Source organism: Danio rerio, chromosome 25 (genome assembly GCF_052040795.2).
Source record: "Danio rerio strain M-AB ecotype USA chromosome 25, GRCz13ab, whole genome shotgun sequence".
NCBI classification, from domain to species: Eukaryota; Metazoa; Chordata; class Actinopteri; order Cypriniformes; family Danionidae; genus Danio; species Danio rerio.
The window spans coordinates 25538759-25562941 of NC_141045.1; the positions used below are offsets into that span (position 1 = coordinate 25538759).

A 24183-nucleotide genomic window follows, 5' to 3' on the forward strand; every position below is an offset into this window, starting at 1 on the left:
TGAACCACCAACTTATCCAGCATATGTTTTACGCATGCCCTTCTAGCTGCAACCCATCACTGGGACACATCCATACATACTCATTCACACACATACACTACAGCCAATTTAACTCACCCAATTCATCTATAGTACATGTTTTTTAGACTTGTGGGTTTTCCACCTGGAGGAAACCCACGCAAACATGGGGAGAACATGCAAACTCCACACAAAAGTGCCAACTGACCCAGCCGGAGCTCGTACCAGTGATCTTCTTGCTGTGGGGCGATTGTGCTACCCACTGCACCACCGTGCTGCCTTGTAGAGAACAAATATATATAATAATATAAAATAAATAGGCTAATTACATGTGATATAATGATATAATATATAGCCTAAAGAATTCTGACTTAAAAAATAAATAAATAAATAAATAAATAAATGAAACTAATATACCCTTAGATTATCTCACGACTTTTCCTGTTCCTTTATAAATATTTAGTAGGTAAATATAAGTGTTAATAAATATATGTAAATTGTATTGATTTTGTATTATACAAGCTGTGCCAAAATAAAGAGTGAAGTGACGCAATAGTTTTTCTTTGATGTTACCACAAGGTGTCGATGTCGATCCAGACAAAACAGCACAGGGGTCTTCTCTCTTTGCTCACCTAAATATAGTTTTTTATTTGTTTAACCGAACTCGCATTACGTATCCGAAATAAATGTTGCATAATACGAAGTATATTAAAACGTGACAAAAAGAAGAAACCTTTATTATTGATGATAAACACGGTACATGCAAATTTCGCAGGTAAATCCCTCCCACTGGTCTACGTTTGCTGAGGCTCGCGCATTGTAAACACTTCTGTGCGATCCAATTGGACGGGGTTTGATTTCAGCCTCAGCCCCCTCCCACATACAGCTGATGTCTCTCCTCCCACTGATGATGGCCTGTCCTAAACACAAGAGAAAAACAAATGTCACATACAAAGGGACGTAAATATTAGCGTGTGCACTCTGTTAGCGACGACTGATCTGTTCATATTTCCGCTGGCCGTTCAACCCTAGACGAAGATGGTTTCTCCTGTCACCGTGGTGAGTCTGTTACCTGTTTTCGTCATTAAATCTTCATATCAAAACATAATCGACGCGATCACTTCATAAATACAGGATATCAGTTTAGTTCTGGCATTTTATATATGCGTGTTTAGGTTTCTAAAGTGACCGTTATCATCCGAATTCGTGTATTGTTTGTAACTGGCAGCCACTTACTCCGTATAACTGTTACATCAAGCGTGATTGTTGTTTATTTGTATAATTTGTGTATACAATGATGCTTTGTGCATGTTGTACTCCTCCTGACGACAACAATCGCTGACATCACCGTTTTTAGCTATATTTTGCATCCTTCACTTGAGTCTGTTTTCTTGGGAATAACAATGAGCACGTGATTGTGGCCAGCATGCGCGCTCATGTTTACTTTACATTTATAAACCATGTGCAATATGGCCGTGTTTTGTTTAATTATTCAGACTTTCTATTGATCTACAATTAACTATGCACTGTGCAATTCGCAATGCGGTGCTGCATTTCCCCAATTTTCTCTGCTTTCATCTGCTTTCAAAGGGCATTATTCAGCGGAAACAACTCGTGACAAGCCTTTATTCCTCTTTTCGTATAGATGCGTTCATTATCACTGAAAAAACATTCTCCAATTAGCCTTTATGATTTTAAATAATGTTTTTGAATAATATGCCTATGGCAGTTTAATGTGTTTATTAGTTAAACTATATGTTGCATAATTGGCAAGTTGGAGCAAGTTGTCATCTTTGTTTTGAGTATGTTTTGTTAATAACCTTTAACATACATTTTACGTAAGCTGCTTTGAGTTTCTCAGATATTTCTTTCGTAAATGCATATTATGACAACATGTCCAGTTGTTGGACCTGAATTGTTGGACTTGTTGGAATGAATTAGTATTTAAAATACATTTTAGTTGTTAATTATAAATAAAAAAATAATAATAATTTAATTAATAAATTAAACAAAAAAAAAAAATTATAAAAATGGACACTGATTGAGAATAAATACAGAAAAATAGAAAATAAATAATAAAAACAGGCAGCCTCAGCAAAACATAAAATAAAATCTTCATTGAAAAATGAAAAAAAAAAAAATTTACATCATAACATCTTTGTGATCATTAAAAAGCAAGTTCTATAAAAACAGTTGAAGCCAGAATTATTAAACCCCCTCAATTATTTGCCCCCTGTTTATTTTTTTCCAATTTCTGTTAAACAGATTTTTTTCAACATATTTCTAAACATAATAGGTTAAATAACTCATCTCTAATAACTGATTTACTTTATCTTTGCCCTGATGACAGTAAATAATATTTCACTTGATATTTTTTAAGACGCATCTATACAGCCTAAAGTGACATTTAAATGCTTAACTAGGTTAATTAGGTTAACTAGGCAGGTTAATTAAGCAAGTTATTTTATAACAATTGTTTGTTCTGTAGACTATCAGAAGAATAGCATAAAGGGGCTAATAATTTTAACCCTATAATGTTTTTTTAAAAACTTTATTAAAAACTGCTTTTATTTTAGCTGAAATAAAACAAATAAGACTTTTTCCAGAAAAAAAAATATTATCAGATATACTGTGGATATTTCCTTGCTCTGTTAAACATCACTTGGGAAATATTTAAAAAAGAAAAAAAATCAAAGAGGGGCAAATAATTCTGACTTCAACTTTACTGTACTTCTGTGTGGTATAAATCCACCTTGATGTAATTGTCATTATGACAAACAGCTTTAGTTTATTTATTTATTTATTTATTTTTTACAATTAACTGTTTTTATTGGGTAAAATTGTCAAACAACCCTTTATCCTATTTAGTAACTTATGACAAACAGGAAAGCAGTAAAAGGAAACTATTCCTATGGACAAAAGCAATGTTTTGGTTTTGTCAAGAACAACTCTCTCGACCCAAAAATACTTGACAATTATCTACCCATTTCTAATTGTTATGTAAAATACTTGAAAAAATCGTCTCTATACAGCTACAAAACTATTTATACAATAATTCCATATCAGATGTCTTTCAATCTGGATTCAAATCTCTGCATAGTACTGAATCTGCACTTTTAAAGGCTTTAAATAATGATGACTACCGATAATGGTGATACAATGGCCTAGTGATGCTCGACTTAAGCTCTGCCTTTGATTTTTTTTTATACAAAATACTTCTAACTCAATTCCAATCTGCACTTGGTATCTCAGACACAGTCCTGAATTGGTACGAGTTTCTTATCAAATAGAAGATTTTCAATGAGCCTAGGTACCTTTCTTTCTTCTCATGCAGAGCTGACTAGCGGTGTTTCACAGGGATCGGTTCTTGCACGCCAGCTATTCTTGTTATGTATGCTGCCCTTAGGAACTATAAGGAGAAAGTTTGGAATTATGTATCACTGCTTTGCAGATGATACACAGCTTTATATACGGTTTATGTCAGAATTATTAGTCCCCCTGAATTATTAGCTCATCTGTTTATTTTTTCTCCAATTTCTGGTTCACGGAGAGACGATTTTTTCAACACACTTCTAAAAGTAATAGTTTTAATAATTCATTTCTAATAACTGATTTATTTTATTTTTGCCATGATGACAGTACATTATATTTGACTAGATATTTTTCAAGACACTTCTATACAGCTTAATGTGACATTTAAAGGCTTAACTAGGTTAACTAGGCAGACATACTGCGAAAAAATTCCTTGCCCTGTTAAACATAATCTAGAAAATATTTAAAAAAGAAAAACAATTAAAAGGGGGGCTAATAATTATGACTTCAACTGTACCTATCTAAAAAAATATTGCTTAACCCTCAAGAGATTAGAAGATTGTCTTCGCGAAATCAAACTCTGGCTCACAGATACAGTAACTTTATGCTTTTGAATGAAAATAAAACCTGAGTTAATATTTTTTTGGATCTCCACAGCATTCTAGCAAACCACCTACCGATCTCGGTGGTGTATTAAACTGTTACCTCACCTTTGAAGTTAAAAAACTTTTCTACTAGACAGTAGGCTAAAATTTGACAAACAAATAAGTAAAATAGTAAGTTCAAGTTTTTATTATGATGACTAGCCGAAGTGAAACCCTTCCTAAGCAGATTAGGTTATTGTAATTCCTTATATATTAGGGATGTAATGGTATCAGAATTTCACGGTACGATTATACCTCGGTATGAATGGCATGGTACGGTATTTATTGAATAATTTACAGGAAAAACAAAACTAATGAAAAGACTCAAAAAAAGTGCCAAAAGTGTTTATTTACCTTAGCACTGAACATATCAATGACATACAAATTAGCCATCTATCTGTAAGTTTCGAAACAGGAACTTAAATTTTTCAATTTTAATAACAAAAAACTATAAAACCATATAAAAAAAAGTTTCAATTTAGTATTGTTGAAAACTCATCACATTCAACATTTAATCACTCAATCACTTAGATAGAGATGGGTTTTTAAAGGAAAATTATCATATAACTATAATCTGGTAAAAGCTGGGATCTCAGGGCATGTCCCCTGCAACAGAAAAAAAAAAAAACAAACCCCTCTCATTTGGGACTGAGGTTTCTGGAACAGAGAGATATGATTTAGCCAAGGTTGACAGCAGTGGGTAAAATTGTGCATTGTCTTTTCACCACTTGAGAGGGCAAGCCATGAGTGAGATAGAGGTCTCTTTGCGGTACAAGTCAATGTCTGCTTCAATCTAACAAGTGTGCTGTGTTCTGCAGTCCCCATGACTGTTTTTAGTCGTATTCCCTGACTGATATTTCACCACAGTCTGGCAGTGCCTGCATACTGTTTTTCTCTGTCACCTTTTCTCCTTTTTTGTATCTTTTTAGAAAGAAACCGAAATGCTTCCACACATCCAATTTAAAACCCGCTTTAGGTTCGATCATTTCCAGCTCTTTTTCTTTCCCGCTACTAGCAGCACACTCCATTTCCGCATTACTGGATCTGTAGTGACAACAGACCGCAAAGGATAATGGCCACGCCTAGGCTAATGGGAATTGTAGTTCCCGCTACCTCCCGTTCGCTTCATTTGCCTAAGCAAACTTTTCTCAGAAATATAGTTTTATTGAGTCATGCGCCTACGGTAATATTGAGAAAAATTACTATTGCGGTATGATGGTATTTACAATATTGTTACATCCCTATTATATATTGGTCTACCTTTATCTTCTATTTCAAGGCTTCAAATGGTACAAAATGCGGCTGCAATTTTCTCATGAGTAGCCACAAATATGACCATATCACACCAAAATTGCGATCACTACTTTGGTTGCCGGATTATTTTCGAATAGACTATAAAATTTTACTCTTTGTTTATAAAACCTTATTTGTAATTGTTATAAAACTTTTTGATCTGATCACTACTAAGGCCCAAACCCGCTTAGATCAAATTCCCACTGCGATTTATTGCAAATACTTCCATCTCTAAATGCAGGGGCGATAGCGTTTTTGCAGTTGTGGGACCGAAACTGTGGAATAAGTTACCATTAAAAATCAGAATAGCAGCCACTCTATCTGTTTTTAAATCGATGTTAAAGACTCATCTTTTTCCTAGTGCATTTATTATTTCCTAATGGCGGTTCCAGGCTATATTAAATAGCTTTTTCTTGGAAACTTTTACTCTTGTTACTGTTGTTTTATATTGTTGTTTTTATTGTAGTGTGTTGCTGTTTTGTACCTGCTTCAGCTATTGTACAGCTCCTCAGTCGACCAAACGTTGTAATTAAGTGTGCTCTAGAAATAAACTTTGATTTGATTTGAGGGATTTGGGAGAAAAAAAGATTAGGAATCATTTGATTTTCAGTGATTAACAGTTTCCTTGTGAAAGTCCTACCTGCATAGTGGTAGTTGTATCATCCAGAAAGCTTTAATAACTTATTTAAAGCGCTAAGCATGCTTTCGTTCTAAAGAGATCATGCTGCCTACCATCTCTTCCCCTTAGTTGGCTTGAAATCAGAAACACTTGTTTCGCAGTGTCTCTAAATTTCAGTTTGACCTTTCTCAGACTGCTGGATACAGCAGAATCTGATTAAAATATACACTTGCTAACAATAGCCTTTTTCCACTTCCCCCACGGGCAAAGACTTCAACTACAAATTCCAAGACTAAGCCAAGACCAACTGACATGGACAAAGAAAAAGTTTAGGGGCAAGAAAAATATTAATTAATTTTTTTGTTGGACATTGTAGTAGTTGTACATAAATAATATTACATGTTTTGTGTACTTTGTTTAATAAATTCAGCGTTTATTTTTACTATTAAGCATGTTTTAAATTGAAACTGTAGTGCAAAATCACCCAATTAAGTCTTCTGGAATTCATTTTGTAATACGGTCATTGTCCAATCAGAAGATAGCATTTTAGATAAGAAATCCCAACCCAGACTAATCGGAAACATGTGCCTCAGCTTAAATGTTAAAATACATTGCTCCGGATACATTTCATTGCACTTTCAGATGACAAGAACATCTGTTTGTGCTGTTTACAATTTAGCGAATCAGAAATTTGTACTTTTTTGTTATACATTTCAGACACACATCCTTCTTATATGTTCACAATAAGGTAGGACTTGTACAGATTACCTAGTGAAGCATGATCTAAACCCTTTCCTTAACCCAACTAATAGTGTATTCCAAAGCAAAGAAGAGAAAAGTGTACTGCAACTAAGTAGGTTATATGGAGATATAGAGGTTAAGCAAACTTATTTGATTACAAGTCATAGACATTTTTAAGTTCTGGATGAACATAATCCTTTATTCATCTTTATATGAACCTATTCCTTTATATGAACCTATTCATTAATGTGAACAAAAGTTGTTGGCATCATATTGTCCCATAAGGTTTCGTTTCACAAAAAAGGCTGAAGCACAGATTTCCAATGAACCTGTGTTGAGATATCCAATTCTTCCTGACCTAGATGGAACAGTAAACCTTGACATATTAATCTTTGGTTTGATTTACTGCTTAGATATAAAATCTTTCATTTTTTTTATTCATAATATCACAATTCCAAAAAAAGGTATCACATTTCTCGTTGGATAGTGTTGTATTTCACTTCCAATTGTTAACTTTATACAAGAGAAGTCCTACAGTCTTTTTGACTCACATGATGGCATTTTACTTCCCATGAAAACAACTTCAGTCTCTTTTTTGTCCTACAGGTCAAGAGTGAGGGTCCAAAGCTTGTTCCGTTCTTCAAAGCTACTTGTGTCTACTTTGTTCTATGGCTGCCCACCTCGAGTCCCTCCTGGTTCAGTGCCCTCATCAAGTGTCTCCCCATCTTCTGCCTTTGGGTTTTCCTGCTAGCTCATGGCATCAACTTTTTAGGTGCCCACTCCAGTGCCAGGAAAATCCTGGCAGGACTTATTTTTTCAGCTTTGGGTGACGCATTTCTCATCTGGCAAGAACAAGGCTACTTCAGTCACGGTGAGTTAATTCATTTGTGTTGCTTTGATTTGATTAGAAAAGAATTAATTTGCCATGGAACTTGATAAGAAGGCATGTATCATTGGTAGAATGTAAATAAGTTTGTTAATCTTATTTTTGACTTCTTGCACTTCTAAATTCTAGTTAAGTGATTTCATGCTAATTGTTATAAGCAGAATGGTCTTTATTCTAAAGTAGAAAGTTTTATATTATAACTGAACTGTCATGCCTGATTCAGCAGCTCTTGTACTGAGAAAGCAGTGTAAAGGTTGAATGAGCTTTTTAGGTCAGGGTTGAGGGTTGGAACAAACCATTCAGGCCGAAGATACCCTTGGGAACCATGCAGAGTTACTCGAGCAAAGTTTCCTTTAGAACAAACGACCATGCTTTTGTTACGGGTCCCGGCCGCGGAACTCGTAGGCAGATTAAAGTGCCTGAATTATCAGGAGAAACAAAATCACAAGAAAACTTCAGTGTCTTTCCTCAGGAGCAGCTTAGTAGCATCTGTTTATTAACAGTCATAGTATAGCAAACATATCCTCACAAATCATGTTTCATTTTATCAAACACACAGTTTTGTTCTATTTTTTTACAACAATGAAGTCTTCAAATACTTATACACTCTGTACTCTCATTAACACATATAAATATTATACCTTCTGTATATTTATCAGTAGCACACAGATTACACTTTAAATCCTTTGTCAATCATCTATTTCATTTTTCTTTCTTTGTAAATACCTCTTTATATAACCATTTACCATAAGACTACTAAACTCACTGAACAATCATGTGTCTGTTATTTGTATCATTTAAATTGTAACAGTTACACTTGACACCAATTACCAATGTTACTCTCTACTCTCATAAACTTTATACATTAACAAATATACCACTAATATATACAAATAATAAGTCACTTTCTGTTTAATTATCACATACTGAGTATAATACATATCATTTACTGGGAAGTCAGTTATAAACTCAGCCCAACTGTCATTTTACTGGTACTTTCATCTGAATCACTCCTCTCAATTAACAACTGTAAATATGCTATTCACTTTAAAAAAACACATAGGAAATGTGTACTCACATGTTTTTACATGAATTATAATAAACATATTGACTTTTTTTATGAAACATACCTGAATTATCAGGAGAAACAAAATCACAAGAAAACTTCAGTGTCTTTCCTCAGGAGCAGCTTAGTAGCATCTGAAGTAAACACAACAAGTATCGCCATGGTAACCCACAGCGCATGCTTTCTCAACTGTTGATGTTATTTTGTTTCAAACCCAGTCATTAGTAGTGATAATAAATGACTTTTACAGTATATACATAAATAAATAGATACATTAATGACAAAACAAACATTACTACTGTGGATACACAATGGTGTATCACACACTCCCCAACAAAGAAAAGATGGCTCCTGCCAGTATAATCTCTCATCATAACACCTTTTATCCTTAATCTTTTAGTACCCTATTGCCATAGGAGCTACCCAAAATGGAAATGTGACTTGTGGCGTAAGAAAGGAAAATGCTGTACTAATGCAAGGTGTAAGGTAAGGTGTAGTCTGGTAGGATGGTAACCCCCAATGTGGTGTCTGATTCATCTCATAAGTCTCTAAAGTGTTTACTGTTGGGTATGACTGAATTTCTGGCTGACCTAGCATTTCATAAGTTAGTCTAGATGTGGGTCTTCTGTCACGTGTGGATCTTCGGACTTGGCTTGTTTGGTCAGTTTCCTCTGAACTCAAGGTAGGTATTTTAAAAGCGTCTTGCTTAGGTGTATTATCTTTGAATATCTGACTACATTCTTCTTCATCTTGTTCCTCTTCTTTTTCAGATTGTCCTGTCAATGTCTCTGTCCATGTCATTTGTCTTTCACAGGTAAGTTCATTTTCATTAGGAAGATTACAGGTAAGCCTTTCATTTTCTATAGGTTGTTCTCGAATCTCTGTCCGTTTTCTTAGTCTTTCTTTTTCAGGTTGTTCACAAGATTGTTGTCGCAAAGGATGACAGAAAGGTTTCTTGTTCTCTATAGGTTGTGTTCTCCAATGTGTTTTTCTTTCTCTTTCAGATTGTCGTTGTGGAGGATCACAGGTAGGTTCATCAGCTGGTTGGTTAATGATGAGTCTTTGGTTATTCTCTTGTGTTTGTTGTGCCCTCAACCAATAATAGTTCTCATCCTGATCCTCATCACTATCAGACTCAAAGGGTGATCTTGTCTCATCATTTTGTTTTGTTCGATTTCTTTTGGTTCTCTGTTTAGATACTTCCTCTGGAATTTCTACTGGTAAGTCATTAACTTGATGAAGCAGATTCCTGTGCAAAACTCTCGATTTTGAGCCGTCTATCTCTGCAATCACTCGGTAGACTGGTCCATCATTTATTTGCTCTTTGACAACGTATACAGTTTGCTCCCAATATGATCTCAATTTTCCAGGTCCACCTCTCTCATTTAGGTTTCTCACGAGTACTCTGTCACCAGGCTGTAAGATAACTCCTCTGGACTTTTTATCATAGTACAATTTTCCTCTCGCACTTGAGTTCTTACTGTTCTCTAAAGCGATTCTGTAAGCTTCTGTCATTCGCTTTGCCCACTGTTTAGCATATCCTCTTGGATCATCACTTTTCTCTTCGTTAGTCACTTTGAACACAAGATCAATGGGTAGTCGTGGGTGTCGTCCATAGAGTAAGTAAAACGGTGAGTATCCTGTCGCTTCATGTCGTGTGCAATTGTACGCATGCACAATCTGTGGTAAATGTTCCTTCCATTTTTCCTTTTCCTTCTCTGCCAGTGTTCTCATCATCTGGAGTAGTGTTCTGTTAAACCTCTCAGCCGGATTGCCCTGAGGGTGATAGGGAGAAGTTCTTGAATGGCTCATTCCTGACAGTTGTCGCAAGGTTTTGAAGAGGTCATTTTCAAATTCTCTACCCTGATCGTGATGTAGTTTAGTTGGAAATCCAAACCGGGGAATGAAGTCGTTGAAAATTCTTTCTGCTGCTGTTCTTCCAGACTTATTTTTAGTTGCATATGCCTGAGCAAATCTTGTGAAATGATCCACCAGGACTAGTATATATTCATAACCCCCTCTGCTACGTTCTAAATGGAGATAGTCTATTGATACCAATTCAAATGGGGAGCTAGTACTTATACTACCCATTGGAGCTCTTTCGGGTATTGCTGGCCTTTTCTGTTTGATGCAAGGACACTTTCGTGTAACATATATCTCAATGTCTTTTTTCATGAATGGCCAAAAGAATCTGTCTCTTGCTAGGTTTACAACTCTCTCTACCCCCACGTGACCCATGTCATTATGTAAGTGCTGGAATACTAACTGCTTGTATTGAGCTGGTAGAACGAATTGACGTCGTTGCTCAGTTCTCCTGTACAATAATCCATCATCCAGGTGTAGTCTTGACCATTCGTGCATAAGTTTTTTTACAGGTCCACTGGCTCTTTGCCTCATGTCATTAGTGAGACTTGCATTGGACTCTTTCATTCTAATAATCTCACCAATAGCTGAGTCCAGTCTCTGTGCCTTCCGTAGTTCATTATAACTTAGCTTTCCTAAGACTTCACCAGCATCATTCTCAAGTTGTTCTTCTTGAGCCTGGTTAAGAGCAGCGACCCAAGCAACATCCTTTTGTTCAGCAGCCTTAGTGCCCTCCCATGTGGTTTTGACTATCTCACTAGATAACTCTTCTGTGCACTCTGTGATGTACTGGTCGATGCTTAGTGGGCATCGGGAAAGAATGTCTGCATCCACATTCACCTTCCCAGGTCTGTACTTAATATCAAACCGGAAATCTGACAGTTCTCCAACCCATCTATACCCCACAGCGTTAAGTTTGGCAGTACTCATTATGTAGGTCAGAGGGTTGTTGTCTGTATAAACTGTGAAGTGTGGGGCATAAAATAAATAGTCCCGAAACTTTTCACAGATTGCCCACTTAAGTGCAAGGAATTCAAGCTTCCCTGAATGGAGTCTGTAATTTCGTTCTGCCTGTGTCAATGTCCTTGATCCATATCCGATGACTCTCATTTTTCCAACTTGCCGTTGATAAAGTACCGCTCCAAGTCCCTTTTCTGAAGCATCTGTATGAAGTGTGAAAGGCAGGTCAAAATCAGGATATGCAAGGATAGGTGGAGTAGTCAAAGCTTCAACTAGTTTGCACAGTATCTTTTGATGTTCTTCATTCCACTCAATAGGTGTTCGTGATGGTAGTTGAACATTCTTTTTTCCGTCTGCCTTCGATTTTGTTTTAATAGGCTCTGTCCCGCGTTTTACTTGCAAAAGATCATATATTGGCTTGGCAATGCGAGAGAAATCCTGAACATAAGCTCTGTAGTAGCTGAGAAATCCTAAAATCCTTCTGACTTCTCCTACTGTGGTAGGTTTCTTTGCTTTTAGGGCTTGTACAGCGTCCAAATCTTTAGGGTCTATTTTGACTCCTTCAGCACTGACCAGTCGTCCAACGTATCTTACTTCTTTTTTGAATATTTCGCACTTGGTTGGTCTTAGCTTAACTCCATGTCTCTGTAAAGCTTGCAACACCTTCCGTAGTCCTTCCACATGTTCTTCAAAAGTTTTTGCGTAGCATAAGATATCATCGAGGTATGGGATACAACATTCATCACGCAGTGAGTCCAGCATCTCTTCCATACTTCGTTGAAAGGCAGCAGGTGCATTAGTTAAGCCAAACGGAATGCGTACCCACTCATAAAGGCCCCAAGGAGTAATGAAAGCAGTCAAATGTCGTGATCCCTCTGCAATGAAGCCTTGGTGATAAGCTTTCCCTTGATCTAAAATCGAGAACCAGCTGTACCCTCCCAACGTGTCAGTGAGGTCTTGAATGCGAGGCAAAGGATGCCTGTCAGGAACAGTTTTCTTGTTAAGTAATCTATAATCAACACAAAGTCTAAGTGTTCCATCTTTCTTTCTGACGCAAACTACCGGTGCAGAGTAAGGGGACTTTGACTTCACAATCCAACCTCTGGCCAAGAGATCTTGGATATACTCTTTAACTTCTTTATGTAGTGGCTTAGGAACTGAGGAGTATGCTCTCTGGACAGGAATGTTGTCAATCAGATTGATAGGCATCTGCAAACTTGGGACACAACCCACGTCTTCGTCATTGCGTGCAAAAGCCCCAGACTCTTCGTATAACATTCTCTTTGCTATCCTTTGTTGTTTCTCAGTTAAGTGACTTAAATCTACAGATGGGTCCCAATGATCTGGTACTGTAATATTTTTGCTGTCAGTTCCTCGTATCTCTGCACTGTCAACTTTTACATGGACTGGTTCTGTTATTTGGTCGGTTTCCACAATTTTTTTAATGGGCTGTATACTACCGATTGTCATTCGTCGTGGTAATGTAATGTCATAACTGGTATGGTTTCCTATTGGAATGTTAATAAATGGCCTTTGTCTCCCACAGACTTCCAGTAATCCTTCTCCAATGTCAAGTCGTTCAAGCTGTTGGTTGTCTACATTAGACTCAAACAAGATGGTAGGCTCTAACAAGTCAAAATCCACAGGTATTTGACATTTTACATGTGCCAGTTGACCCGAAGGAATAACAACATCCTGACATCCAACTTTGACTATGGTCTCAGTGTCACAAGATGGCTTTTGTGTTTGTATAAAATTTACGATTACTTCAGCCTGTTCATCTCCAATCTCCATGGCTCCCATTAGCAGAGTAGCAATTGTTGTAAGAACATTTGGACCATTTGTCTGTCCTTTGACCAACTGTTCAATGACATTAAATCCCAGGAGAGGTCGCTCAAGGGCCATTTTACCCACCAGGAAAGGAACTTGAACTGCTAACTGTGGGTCACTGTTACCAGGAAGGTTTACTGTAGCCTCAACCCACCCATCAAATGGCAATACATCTCCATTAACAGCCAAGACGTGGAGAGGTTTGGACCCCATTATGTCGCTCAGAGGTCGCAAGTGCTGATCGGGTAAGTAAGTTCTTTTCCAGGCTTGATCAATAATACTGACTTGAGCGCCTGTGTCAAGAAGGGCAGTTACAGCATAACCATTGATGTTGCACTTTAACAAACATTTGCTTCCAATTAATTCTGCTACTCTGTTCTGTGTTGAGTTTGTCTTTCTAGACATATTAGAGCAGGCTGCACTGTTTGCATTGGCTTCACAAGCTTCATTCTCTGGTTGCCTTTCTCCAGTTGATGATCTAAGCTCAGCAGACTGGTACATATTCCTGGTACCCCTTGTCCTTTTACCACAACCAATAGCCCTGTGCCCCTTTTCTCCACAGATAAAGCAATGATTGCATGAGCTGTTATTCTCCTCTATACACGTTGGGCACCCATATGGCCCTCCTCTTCTCACTGACATTGGTCTGTGTATAACATTTGAGCCAACTCCCATTTGTACAGAGCAGTGACATGGTTCTTTAGCTTGTGTCAATTTGTCAATTGTACTTTTTAAAGCTTCTACTTGAGCGCTCAGTTCTTGTATGGTCTTTGTCTTGTTTTTTTTCTGCATTTTTGAATTTGATTCACTCTCGTTGGACTCTGAGTCAATTTGTGCACTATGAGCTTGAGTATGTCTTCGTTGTATGACTTGACCTAATCGTCGTTGGCGTTCATTTTCCTCGCTTGAGATTTTTGTCACTTGTTTCAGCAGTGCTTCATCAGTTACTGTGTGATCTGTGAGCAAAGGTTTCAATTCACTTCTGATGTCATTGTACTTGGGAAGAAAGCCCTGATGAATGGTACGCAGGAACACATTCTGAACTGTTCGTGGTTCATATTCAATGTGTGTTTTGCTCTGTTTGGATGTAAAAATTACTTTTTGTTTTAGGCCAATTACACGATATAGAAACTGTTGTGGAGTTTCATGTTCTCGTTGTCTTGTACTCATTAATTCCTGAAAGAGCTCACTACTGCCTTTTTCACTTAAATGTGATTGTATGAAACTTTTTAGCTCTGGTACAGTTAGATCATCTTTATTGATGAGCATTTCCTTGAATTGTCCCGGTTTAACTATCCGCAGAACAGCCTGAATAATTTCACTCTCTGAGTAATTCATCTTGATGCCTTCATCAATTTGTTTGCATAGGTTATTATAGCCGATGTCTGAAGTACTATCACCTATCTGACCACCATGTATCTTGAACTCTTTATGTGGTAGATATGGAAAGTTTCTTGGACACATCATGCTTTCTCTCTGCTGTTGTGGTAAGTATTCAGGATAAGCAAACTGTCTTGTAGTTGGTGTCGTTTTCTGTTCTGTCTGTGTAATCTTGTACTCTGACAGCTTTTTCCCTAACTCCTCATAACTAGTGAGCAGCTTCTGATATTCATTTAACTGTGAGTGTGTTATTGTGACAGTAGAATCTGTGTGTCTGTGTACAGGAGATGCCTGTATATGTGCATCAAATTCATGTTCATTAAAAACAGATGGATCACTCGCAGTATTGTTCACACACTTCTCACTCAACTCATTAATCATGTCTCTTAATGTTAGTAATTGTGCAAATCCTTCATCTTCCAGTTTCAGTAAACTGTCACTCTGCATATAAGAAATGATGAAATTCAAACAGCTTTCCTCATCATCCTTGGCTATGGTAGGTGGAATCAAACCTGCAACCGAAGTAATGCTGTCAGCAATATACCCCAGTTCATGCACATTCAACTTGTGTAGGCTCTTCTTTATTTTCCAGACGAGTCTTTTCCTCTCGTCCGCCATCTTGTCCAGCTTCAGACTTTCTCACGACCCTCTAGTGATGCGCCACCTTCCTCTCAGCTTGGTCCCTTTTGCCTCTCTTTGGACGTCAGCAGCTGCCTCAAGTCGCCCGCAATCCTGTCGTCGTCTCGTCACCGTGAAGTCTGGATCGCAGCACTAGCCTTACACTCTGGATTTTGATCTCGGTGGAACCTCCATGAATCTGTTACGGGTCCCGGCCGCGGAACTCGTAGGCAGATTAAAGTGCCTGAATTATCAGGAGAAACAAAATCACAAGAAAACTTCAGTGTCTTTCCTCAGGAGCAGCTTAGTAGCATCTGTTTATTAACAGTCATAGTATAGCAAACATATCCTCACAAATCATGTTTCATTTTATCAAACACACAGTTTTGTTCTATTTTTTTACAACAATGAAGTCTTCAAATACTTATACACTCTGTACTCTCATTAACACATATAAATATTATACCTTCTGTATATTTATCAGTAGCACACAGATTACACTTTAAATCCTTTGTCAATCATCTATTTCATTTTTCTTTCTTTGTAAATACCTCTTTATATAACCATTTACCATAAGACTACTAAACTCACTGAACAATCATGTGTCTGTTATTTGTATCATTTAAATTGTAACAGTTACACTTGACACCAATTACCAATGTTACTCTCTACTCTCATAAACTTTATACATTAACAAATATACCACTAATATATACAAATAATAAGTCACTTTCTGTTTAATTATCACATACTGAGTATAATACATATCATTTACTGGGAAGTCAGTTATAAACTCAGCCCAACTGTCATTTTACTGGTACTTTCATCTGAATCACTCCTCTCAATTAACAACTGTAAATATGCTATTCACTTTAAAAAAACACATAGGAAATGTGTACTCACATGTTTTTACATGAATTATAATAAACATATTGACTTTTTTTATGAAACATACCTGAATTATCAGGAGAAACAAAATCACAAGAAAACTTCAGTGTCTTTCCTCAGGAGCAGCTTAGTAGCATCTGAAGTAAACACAACAAGTATCGCCATGGTAACCCACAGCGCATGCTTTCTCAACTGTTGATGTTATTTTGTTTCAAACCCAGTCATTAGTAGTGATAATAAATGACTTTTACAGTATATACATAAATAAATAGATACATTAATGACAAAACAAACATTACTACTGTGGATACACAATGGTGTATCACACTTTACCAATACTAACATGTTTTCTGCATGATTTTGTACAAAATACATTTATGTTAAATGTTTATTTTGGGAAATAGGCTATTTGTACAACTGCCCTAGAGTCATACAGTTGAGTTTTACCATTTTTGAATTCATTCAGCCGATCTCCAAGTCTAGTGGGACTTTAAAGGGGGAATTAATATATACAGGGTGGACCATTCGTATGAAGACACCTTAATAAAATGGGGAATGGTTGGTGATACTAACGTCCTGTTTGTGGCACATTAGTATATGTGAGGGGGCAAACTTTTCAAGATGGGTGGTGTCCATGGTGGCCATTTTAAAGTTGGCCATCTTGGATCCAACTTTTGTTTTTTAAATAGGAAGAGGGTCATTTAACACATCAAACTTATTGGGAATTTCACAAGAAAAAACAATAGTGTAATTGGTTTTAACATAGCTTTACTATTTTAAGAGTTATGTACAAGTTATTGACCACTTATAAAATGTGCTCAATGTGCTGCCCATTGTGTTGGATTGTCAATGCAACCCTCTTCTCCCACCCTTCACACACTGATAGCAACACCGCAGGAGAAATGCCAGCACAGGCTTCCAGTATCCGTAGTTTAAGGTGCTGCACATCTTGTATCTTCACACCAACTTCAAAATGGCCACCATGGTCATGACCCATCGTAAAAAGCTTGCCCCCTCACATATACTAATGTGCCACAAACAGGACGTTAATATCACCAACCATTCCCATTTTATTAAGGTGTATCCATATAAATGGTCCACCCTCTATATTTATTCAAATGTTCTTTTTTTTCCCTTTCAATTACCAATCATTTGATGCGCTTTGGTCCACACTCTGTATTACGCTGCCTGACTGCCTGTCTGGGTTTCAACCATGGTTTTAACAAGGTCCGGTGCTGACGTAATGGGGCGGGTACTTTCACTTTTCACTACTACAGCCTCTCACCTCTTTTTGTGTTCAAACCAAACTAAGGCAGGTTTTTTCACATGGCAGGTTTACGTGCTTCACACATGTTGAGAGATCAATTGATCGACTTGAAAAGAGAATATGTCTTGACGAGTGCTTAATTTGTAAATTGTGAGATCCCAGAACAGATCAAGGAAAAACAGATCCGGCATGTTACCAGAGGAAGGAGAGGTGTTGCGGATGAAAGTGAAGAGCGGGTGGGGGGGTGATGGGGAGTCACGGACGAAGAGGGTTGGGGAATCGTGGAAGACAGTAGCTTTGTTTCCATCCAAAAATGCAAATGAACTTTGTGCGCAAAACTGGATTTTTATCCAACGAGTCAAAGTGAACAAAATCGTCACTTCCTGATTAACTGGCGCCAAATATCAACAGTAAAAACGGAATTTGCTGCAGAAGAAGAAGCTGCGTCAATCTTTTCTTCATCTAATAAATGACTTGCGCCTTAGAGGACAATCCTGACACGCAGTGAACGCACTGTGGTGTTTAAAGGTGTGAGATGCGGAGCACACTCTTGATTCTGTAGGTCATTAATAATATAATAACACTAATACTTAAACGGTAAGACATTTTAGAATGACCAAAACAACAGTTCAGATGGTTTACAGTGTGCTCAGCCTGCTGCTTTGTCCATGTGATTATGAAAATGTGTGTAAATGATCTTTTATCACAAAATCACATGACCTTTTTTAATGCGCCTACTGAAATTTGTGCGGTAAAAGTGTTTCCATTGTAGTTTATGCGCATCTTTTCTTAACGAAAAAACAGTTTATCCTACTCAGTTATGCGCATATGTTTTTTTATGCGCATTTTCAAAATTCATGTGCATCATGCAGTTTCAATTAGCCATTGTTTATGCGCGTATTCCAATTGCTCAGAAAAATAGGTGGATGGAAACATAGCTAGTGAAGAGCGTGGGTTCGTGTGAGGAGGGGGATCGATAAAGTGAGGTGCTGGATCAGATTTCAAAGGTGCCGGTTCCAGGCACAAATTAAGCCCTGAGCCCGTTTTTTTAAAAGTAATCCACTAGGATTTTGGATAAGGGATTGGATCAAATCTTAAAAAATGGGTTTTTCAAAAGAAATAACAGATTACATAATCGGATTAGATCACGTAATCTGATCAAACCTTTCATTTGGGTTTTTCAGACTTTTTTTGTAGGATTTGGATCACTTTGATCCAAAAAACCTAGATTAAACTGATCCCATCAGAAGGGTGGATTCAGTGTGGATTTCATGCCCAAAATGTAATGAAAGCTTAAGAAATTTATCAAATAATACTATATTTGGATCATGCAGTATCTTACAAAATATCCTATTTATTGATAAGGTTTTAATTGTATTTGTTCATCTGTCAGGCTACAGTGATTAGGTAGGCTTTAACGTATTTAGCGTTTCAGTATAGGCCTACAGAAAAGTAGAAAGAGTTTGGCCTCATAAAATAATCCCCCAAACAGCTGTCAAAATTGACCAAAAACAGTACATTTTATTCTGACACTAATTGATGTACAACTAAAGTCAGAATTAAAAGCCCCCTTTTAAAAGCAGCTTTTAATTATTGTATAACCATTTTAAGGTCAGAATTATTTGCCCCTTTAAGCTATATTTTTTTCCAATAGTCTACAGAACAAACCATCTTTTTAAATTAACTTGCCTAATTAACCTAACCTGCCTAGTTAACCTAATTAACATAGTTAAGCCTTTAAATGTCACTTTAAGCTGTATAGAAGTGTCTTGAAAAATATCTAGTAAAATATTAAATACTGTCATAATGGCAAAGGTAAAATAAATCAGTTATTAGAGATGAGTTGTTAAAACTGCTATGTTTAAAAATGTGTTGAAAAAAATCTTCTCTTTGTTAAACAGAAATTGGGGGTAAAAACAGCGGCTAATAATTCAGGGGGGGTAATAATTCCGACTTCAACTGTAAATATTTATCACAATGAAAAATATTTTTGTTTTTAGAATATTTATAAGTGATGCATGCAATGATTACAGAATAACAAAAAAAAATGCAAAGAATGGCAATCACTGTTTTTTTTTTTAAATCACTTTTAACAACCGCAGATAGAGACTGAAAGAGCAGAAGCACAGCTTCATCTGACTCTGACCAAACTGCAGCAAGCCAAGGCCAGACTCGAGATCAGCCTCCTAAAGGCTATGCTCAGACAAGCTGCTCTCTCCACATCGGATGAGAAAGTCTGAAATTATTTTTTACATTAAGTTTTTACATTAAGTTTTTGACATTAAGTCTTTTTAATTCAATGCATCTTTTTTTGATACGTGTTATAATTATCCTCATTGTATTCACCATATTCTCCGCCGACGACCGGGCGCTGCCATTTGAATCTTTTTGGCTCGAGATTTCTGGTCTCTTTCACTTCCATTAATTTTTTGACGTTAAAAACTGCTCGTTACGCTGCTTGATGTTGCAATTTGATATTTTCTTATATTATTCTACTTGGTCTGTATAGTCATGCACACAATTGTTTGGAGAGCAAGTTTGACCGTTTTCTGCCGTTTATTATTCCTAGTCATTTCTCCCATAGGTGACTGAATCGGAAGTTCTAAGACAAACGCGAAAACAGGCGCACTTCCGCATTTTAGAATAAGGTCAATAGTATTTGTGTTTTAGATCTCGGATGAGCGGAGTTGCAGGAAGAGGATGGGATGGGGGTTTCTTGTTTTTTTTTGGTTTTTTTTAAATATGTGTGTTTTCATTTAAAGTAAAAAATAAAATTATATTGACCCCACACTGGCTATTCAAATTGTTGCTCTTTACATATCTAGAGTTCTACATTGTGGTTCCCTATACTGTTTGAGCACTGGTTATCCAGATTTAGTGATCCTAAAAAGTTTCTATCCAGATAAAATTGATCCAATACAATGTTGCTTTGAAAAAACTAGCTCTAAAAGTAAGCTGGATTACGTGATCATGGATTGCAAAAAAAGGATTACTGAATCCAGATAAATTTTATCCGAATGAAATCTTTTGAAAAAACGGGCCCTGGTCTTGACATAATACACCAAGACGTGACTTAGTAAAGCATGAAGCCCTGTAAGACTTTATTCGTTGCATTAGTCTGTATGTAAATCACCTCATCAGGCAGTGCTGGAGTAGCGTGAGAGTGGACCATAGTGCATCAAACGAAAGGTATTAAAATAAGAAAAATACACAACTTAAGAGAAAACTTAAATGCTTGTATTTGTTGTATTTGCACAAGCTATGCGATGTGCGTCCACAACCTCATGCATTGGGTTAAATTAGACTGTCCAGTTTCTTTATTCAGTCCGTTACAACCATGCTTGAAACACAGACAGGCCAGTCAGGCAGCTACACATCCAGAACTTCACGCATTGTGTTAAATTAGGCTTTATAGTTTCCTTGTTCAGTCTATTACTTCCAATGGATCTGTTCAGCTGAGGGAACAGAACCAACCCTGTGACGTCAGACACAGCGTCATTTTAAGATGGCAGTGCCCTAGGTCTAAAAGCTATAGTAAAACATGTCATTTTCTGCTAAATGGTTACATTAATCAAGTTTGTTATATATATATATATATATATATATATATATATATATATATATATATATATATATATATATATATATATATATATATATATATATATATATATATATATCCATTAAAGTGGAATCCAGTGTGCAAAAATGTGAATTCATGCTGATATTCGCATAAGGCCATTAGCATCTTTAATAATTTTCTTATTTGAAGTCGGAATAAAATCTAAATTTACTCTTATTTTTATTAATGTAAACAGTAGTAGTGCTTGTTATAAACGATGTATCTGTGCGCGTCATTATTTTGTAAAAGTATATTTGATCTCACAGGACTCAAGAATAAGGACGTCCCGATGGCCCAGGGTCAGCATGCGAGACGCTCAGGACAGCAGACAGGATCATTACTGGCCTGATCTGGTTTAACTTGGCTCTGACTGTTTGTCAATTGCGTGCAAATACAGTCTTAGGGTGCTTTTACACCTAGATGTTTGTTTCGGAACCTGTCTCGTTTGCAAAGTTAGTGCGGTTCGTTTGGCATATTTGAATCCTGCAATCGCGCTCGGATCTGCGCCAAAACAATCGGTCCGAGATTGGCTGAATGAGGTGGTCTCGGCTGAACTGAAACAAACTCTAGTTATATTGACCTTTGGTCTTAGTACACAATGTAAAATTGTCAGGCTTTAAATTGGAAATTCATCTAAACTTTTTTATTTTTGATGAAATGCTAATGGTCTAAATCTAGTACCCCTGCCAGACCTGGAAGTCAGCTATATGGCTTTGAAAATGTCAATTTAACTCCAGGGGAGTTGTAAAAGTGGTGTGAAAAGTGGTTTAAATTCATGAATTCAGAGGCGTCCACTTCTGCTTCTGGAGACCTTTCTGCAGAGTTCAACTTTAACCCAAATTAGGCATGTGAACAAGCTATACATGGCATTTAAGATTACTTGAATTATTGGAGCTAATCTCTGCAGGAAGGACCCTACAGAAAAAAAGGACTGGATACCTTTGCTTTAATTTTTATAAATGCTCAGTTTGACTGTTTTTTGCCTTGACAGGATTGCTTATGTTCGCCATCACCCACATTCTCTACTCTTCAGCCTTCGGGATGAAGCCTCTCAACTCGAGAGCAGGTCTGATCATTGCTGTCATCTCAGGTTTCAGCTATACCCTCCTTTACCCCTACCTCTCTGGTCCGTTTACCTACTTGGTGGCTGTTTACATTGCCCTAATCGGCTTCATGGGCTGGAGGGCAATTGCTGGAGTTCAGTTCGCAAATGACCTCTGGACCTGGACAAAACTGTCAGCCTGCCTGGGTGCCGTCCTCTTCATGGTCTCCGACCTCACCATTGCTGTCAACAAGTTCTGCTTTCCAGTTCCACACTCTAGAGCCATCATAATGGCAACCTACTATGCGGCACAGATGTTGATCGCACTTTCAGCAGTGGAATGCCAAGATGCTGATACATCTTGGAAAAGTGCCTGAGGAGCCACACATTAATCAACCTTCCCCTAGTGACTCAGCATTATTAAAAGCTGCACAGGTTCAAGTATCACTTCCTGAATCCCCTAGTCCCTCCACAATCCCCCCTGTCTAAACAAGTCTGGAACATATAGGTTACTATTGACCAGTTATTGTAGACCGATGCGGGAATTTATGCTGGATTCATGTACAGGCTTGCATAGTCTTGATCTTCAGCTTCATGACTTAGGTATTCTCCATAATTCTGTGTTGAAATACTGCCTTTGGTCCTTTCATTCCTGTAGTGGTTGTAGTACTATCATTTTTGGTATCTTAAAAGAAGAGACTTTTTAAATACTAGATCCAAAATACTCAGTTTTTATGCTACTCACTTTACTTCCGGACTGAATAGGTTTTTCATTACAACTCAAACCATCTGTCCACTGCAGATAGTTCTTCATGGCTTGTACTGTGAATAATGACAGTCTTGAGTGACTAGTGTTTATCAGGCCTACAGAATGGACCGGCAAATAATACAAGTGTATAAGGAGCTGGTTTCTTGTCATTTCATACTAGATATATTAGCATAGTGGGTTGCTATACCGAAAATCAACGCACAATTTATTTGTAGTAGTATTGTGTGATAAACCTTTCGTTTATCCTGTGTCATTTTTTCATGGCTTAACACACAATCCTCCATGCATCCATATAAATTTGTTGGACTAGTGGCTGGACTTGGTGTCTTTTCAAGCCCAACTGACTGCAACCAATGTTCACTTTGTCTCTAGAGTAGAGAAATCCCATATTTTATAAGTGTTGAGACGTGACCAATGCTAATATGAAAAGACAGGTCACTCTCATACAAAGGGAAGTCGTTCTCTTGTTGAGTTTATTCAGTGTCTGTGTCTGTTATCGTTTTCTTAGGTTTCTGCCAAGTCAGCAGCATAGCTCCTTTCTGCCACAAGTCACACTTTTTATTTTCTCTTTTGTAGTATCATATGATGTTTGTGAAGAGGGTGGAATGTCAAGTTATACGCATGTATCAAGCTTCCATTCACTTTTATTTGTCTATTGCCAGTAGGAAACCTGTCGGTTTAAAGTCCTGTGGAAAGTGAAAAGTCCTGTGTTTTATCTGAAACCAGTATTTTTTGTTATGTTTGACTATTTTCTCATCTCATTTGAATTATGACTGAGTGAAATATTCACAAGTGTTTGGATATTTCACGGTGCAGTTTTCTTTTTCGCATTTGGTACTGTGCGGTATGTGCTATATTAGGTGAATCACATAATAGGCTGAAAAAATATTTTGCTTTCAATATATAATATTATTTTCTTTGACATTTAGGACAAAACACAACATAGAAAGTTTCTTGACTGGCTTTTTGGGATTCTTTAATTTAAGCAAACAGCACATGTATTCTGTTTATTGAAACTGATCATTGTCTTTATATAATAATCTAAAAAAAAGGGATCATCAGCTCGTTTGCTGATAAAAAATGAGGGAACCTGTGATGAAAAGTCCTGCTTGTTCTGATATGTACTCAGCTGTTTGTACCCTCAGGTGTGAGGGGATATGAGCGTTGAATACAAACACAGCTGACCACTCACAGTGGTCCATTTTTAAACTAGACAGCATCCTTAACCTGGGATACAGAGGATAGCAGCATTCAGCGGTGGGCAGTAATGTATTCTTTTCTTTATTTCCTTAGTAATTTTTTATATTATGTTTAGAAAAGACCAGAAAATTCCTTTCTTTCTAAATAGTTTTATTTAACAGAATA

At 37.0% G+C, this 24183-nt stretch overlaps 2 protein-coding genes across 4 annotated transcripts in view; one reads left to right on the top strand and one right to left on the bottom strand.

The window, feature by feature from the left end:
- Positions 1 to 16257, bottom strand: part of LOC147837707 (uncharacterized) — an 838558-nt gene extending 822301 nt beyond the window's left edge. The window contains exons 1-2 of one of the 3 annotated variants that reach the window (XR_015945721.1): positions 8644 to 16257; positions 7886 to 7932 (exon numbers count right to left, since the gene is read on the bottom strand). Coding sequence is in view for 1 of the 3 variants with exons in the window: in XM_087312333.2 (XP_087168459.1) it covers positions 8976 to 15230 (6255 nt within the window). In the remaining 2 variants the exon portion in view is untranslated. Of the gene's footprint in view, positions 1 to 7885 lie in introns of those variants that run through there. The other 2 variants (XM_087312333.2, XR_015945720.1) reach the window with 2 other exon arrangements.
- tmem86a (transmembrane protein 86A) lies at positions 889 to 23006 on the top strand. The gene is given in 3 exon segments (NM_001013512.2): positions 889 to 1077; positions 7234 to 7498; positions 21999 to 23006. Coding segments are annotated over 3 exon segments (714 nt in total). The 5' UTR covers positions 889 to 1056; the 3' UTR covers positions 22427 to 23006.
- Positions 23007 to 24183: the final 1177 nt, after the last annotated feature.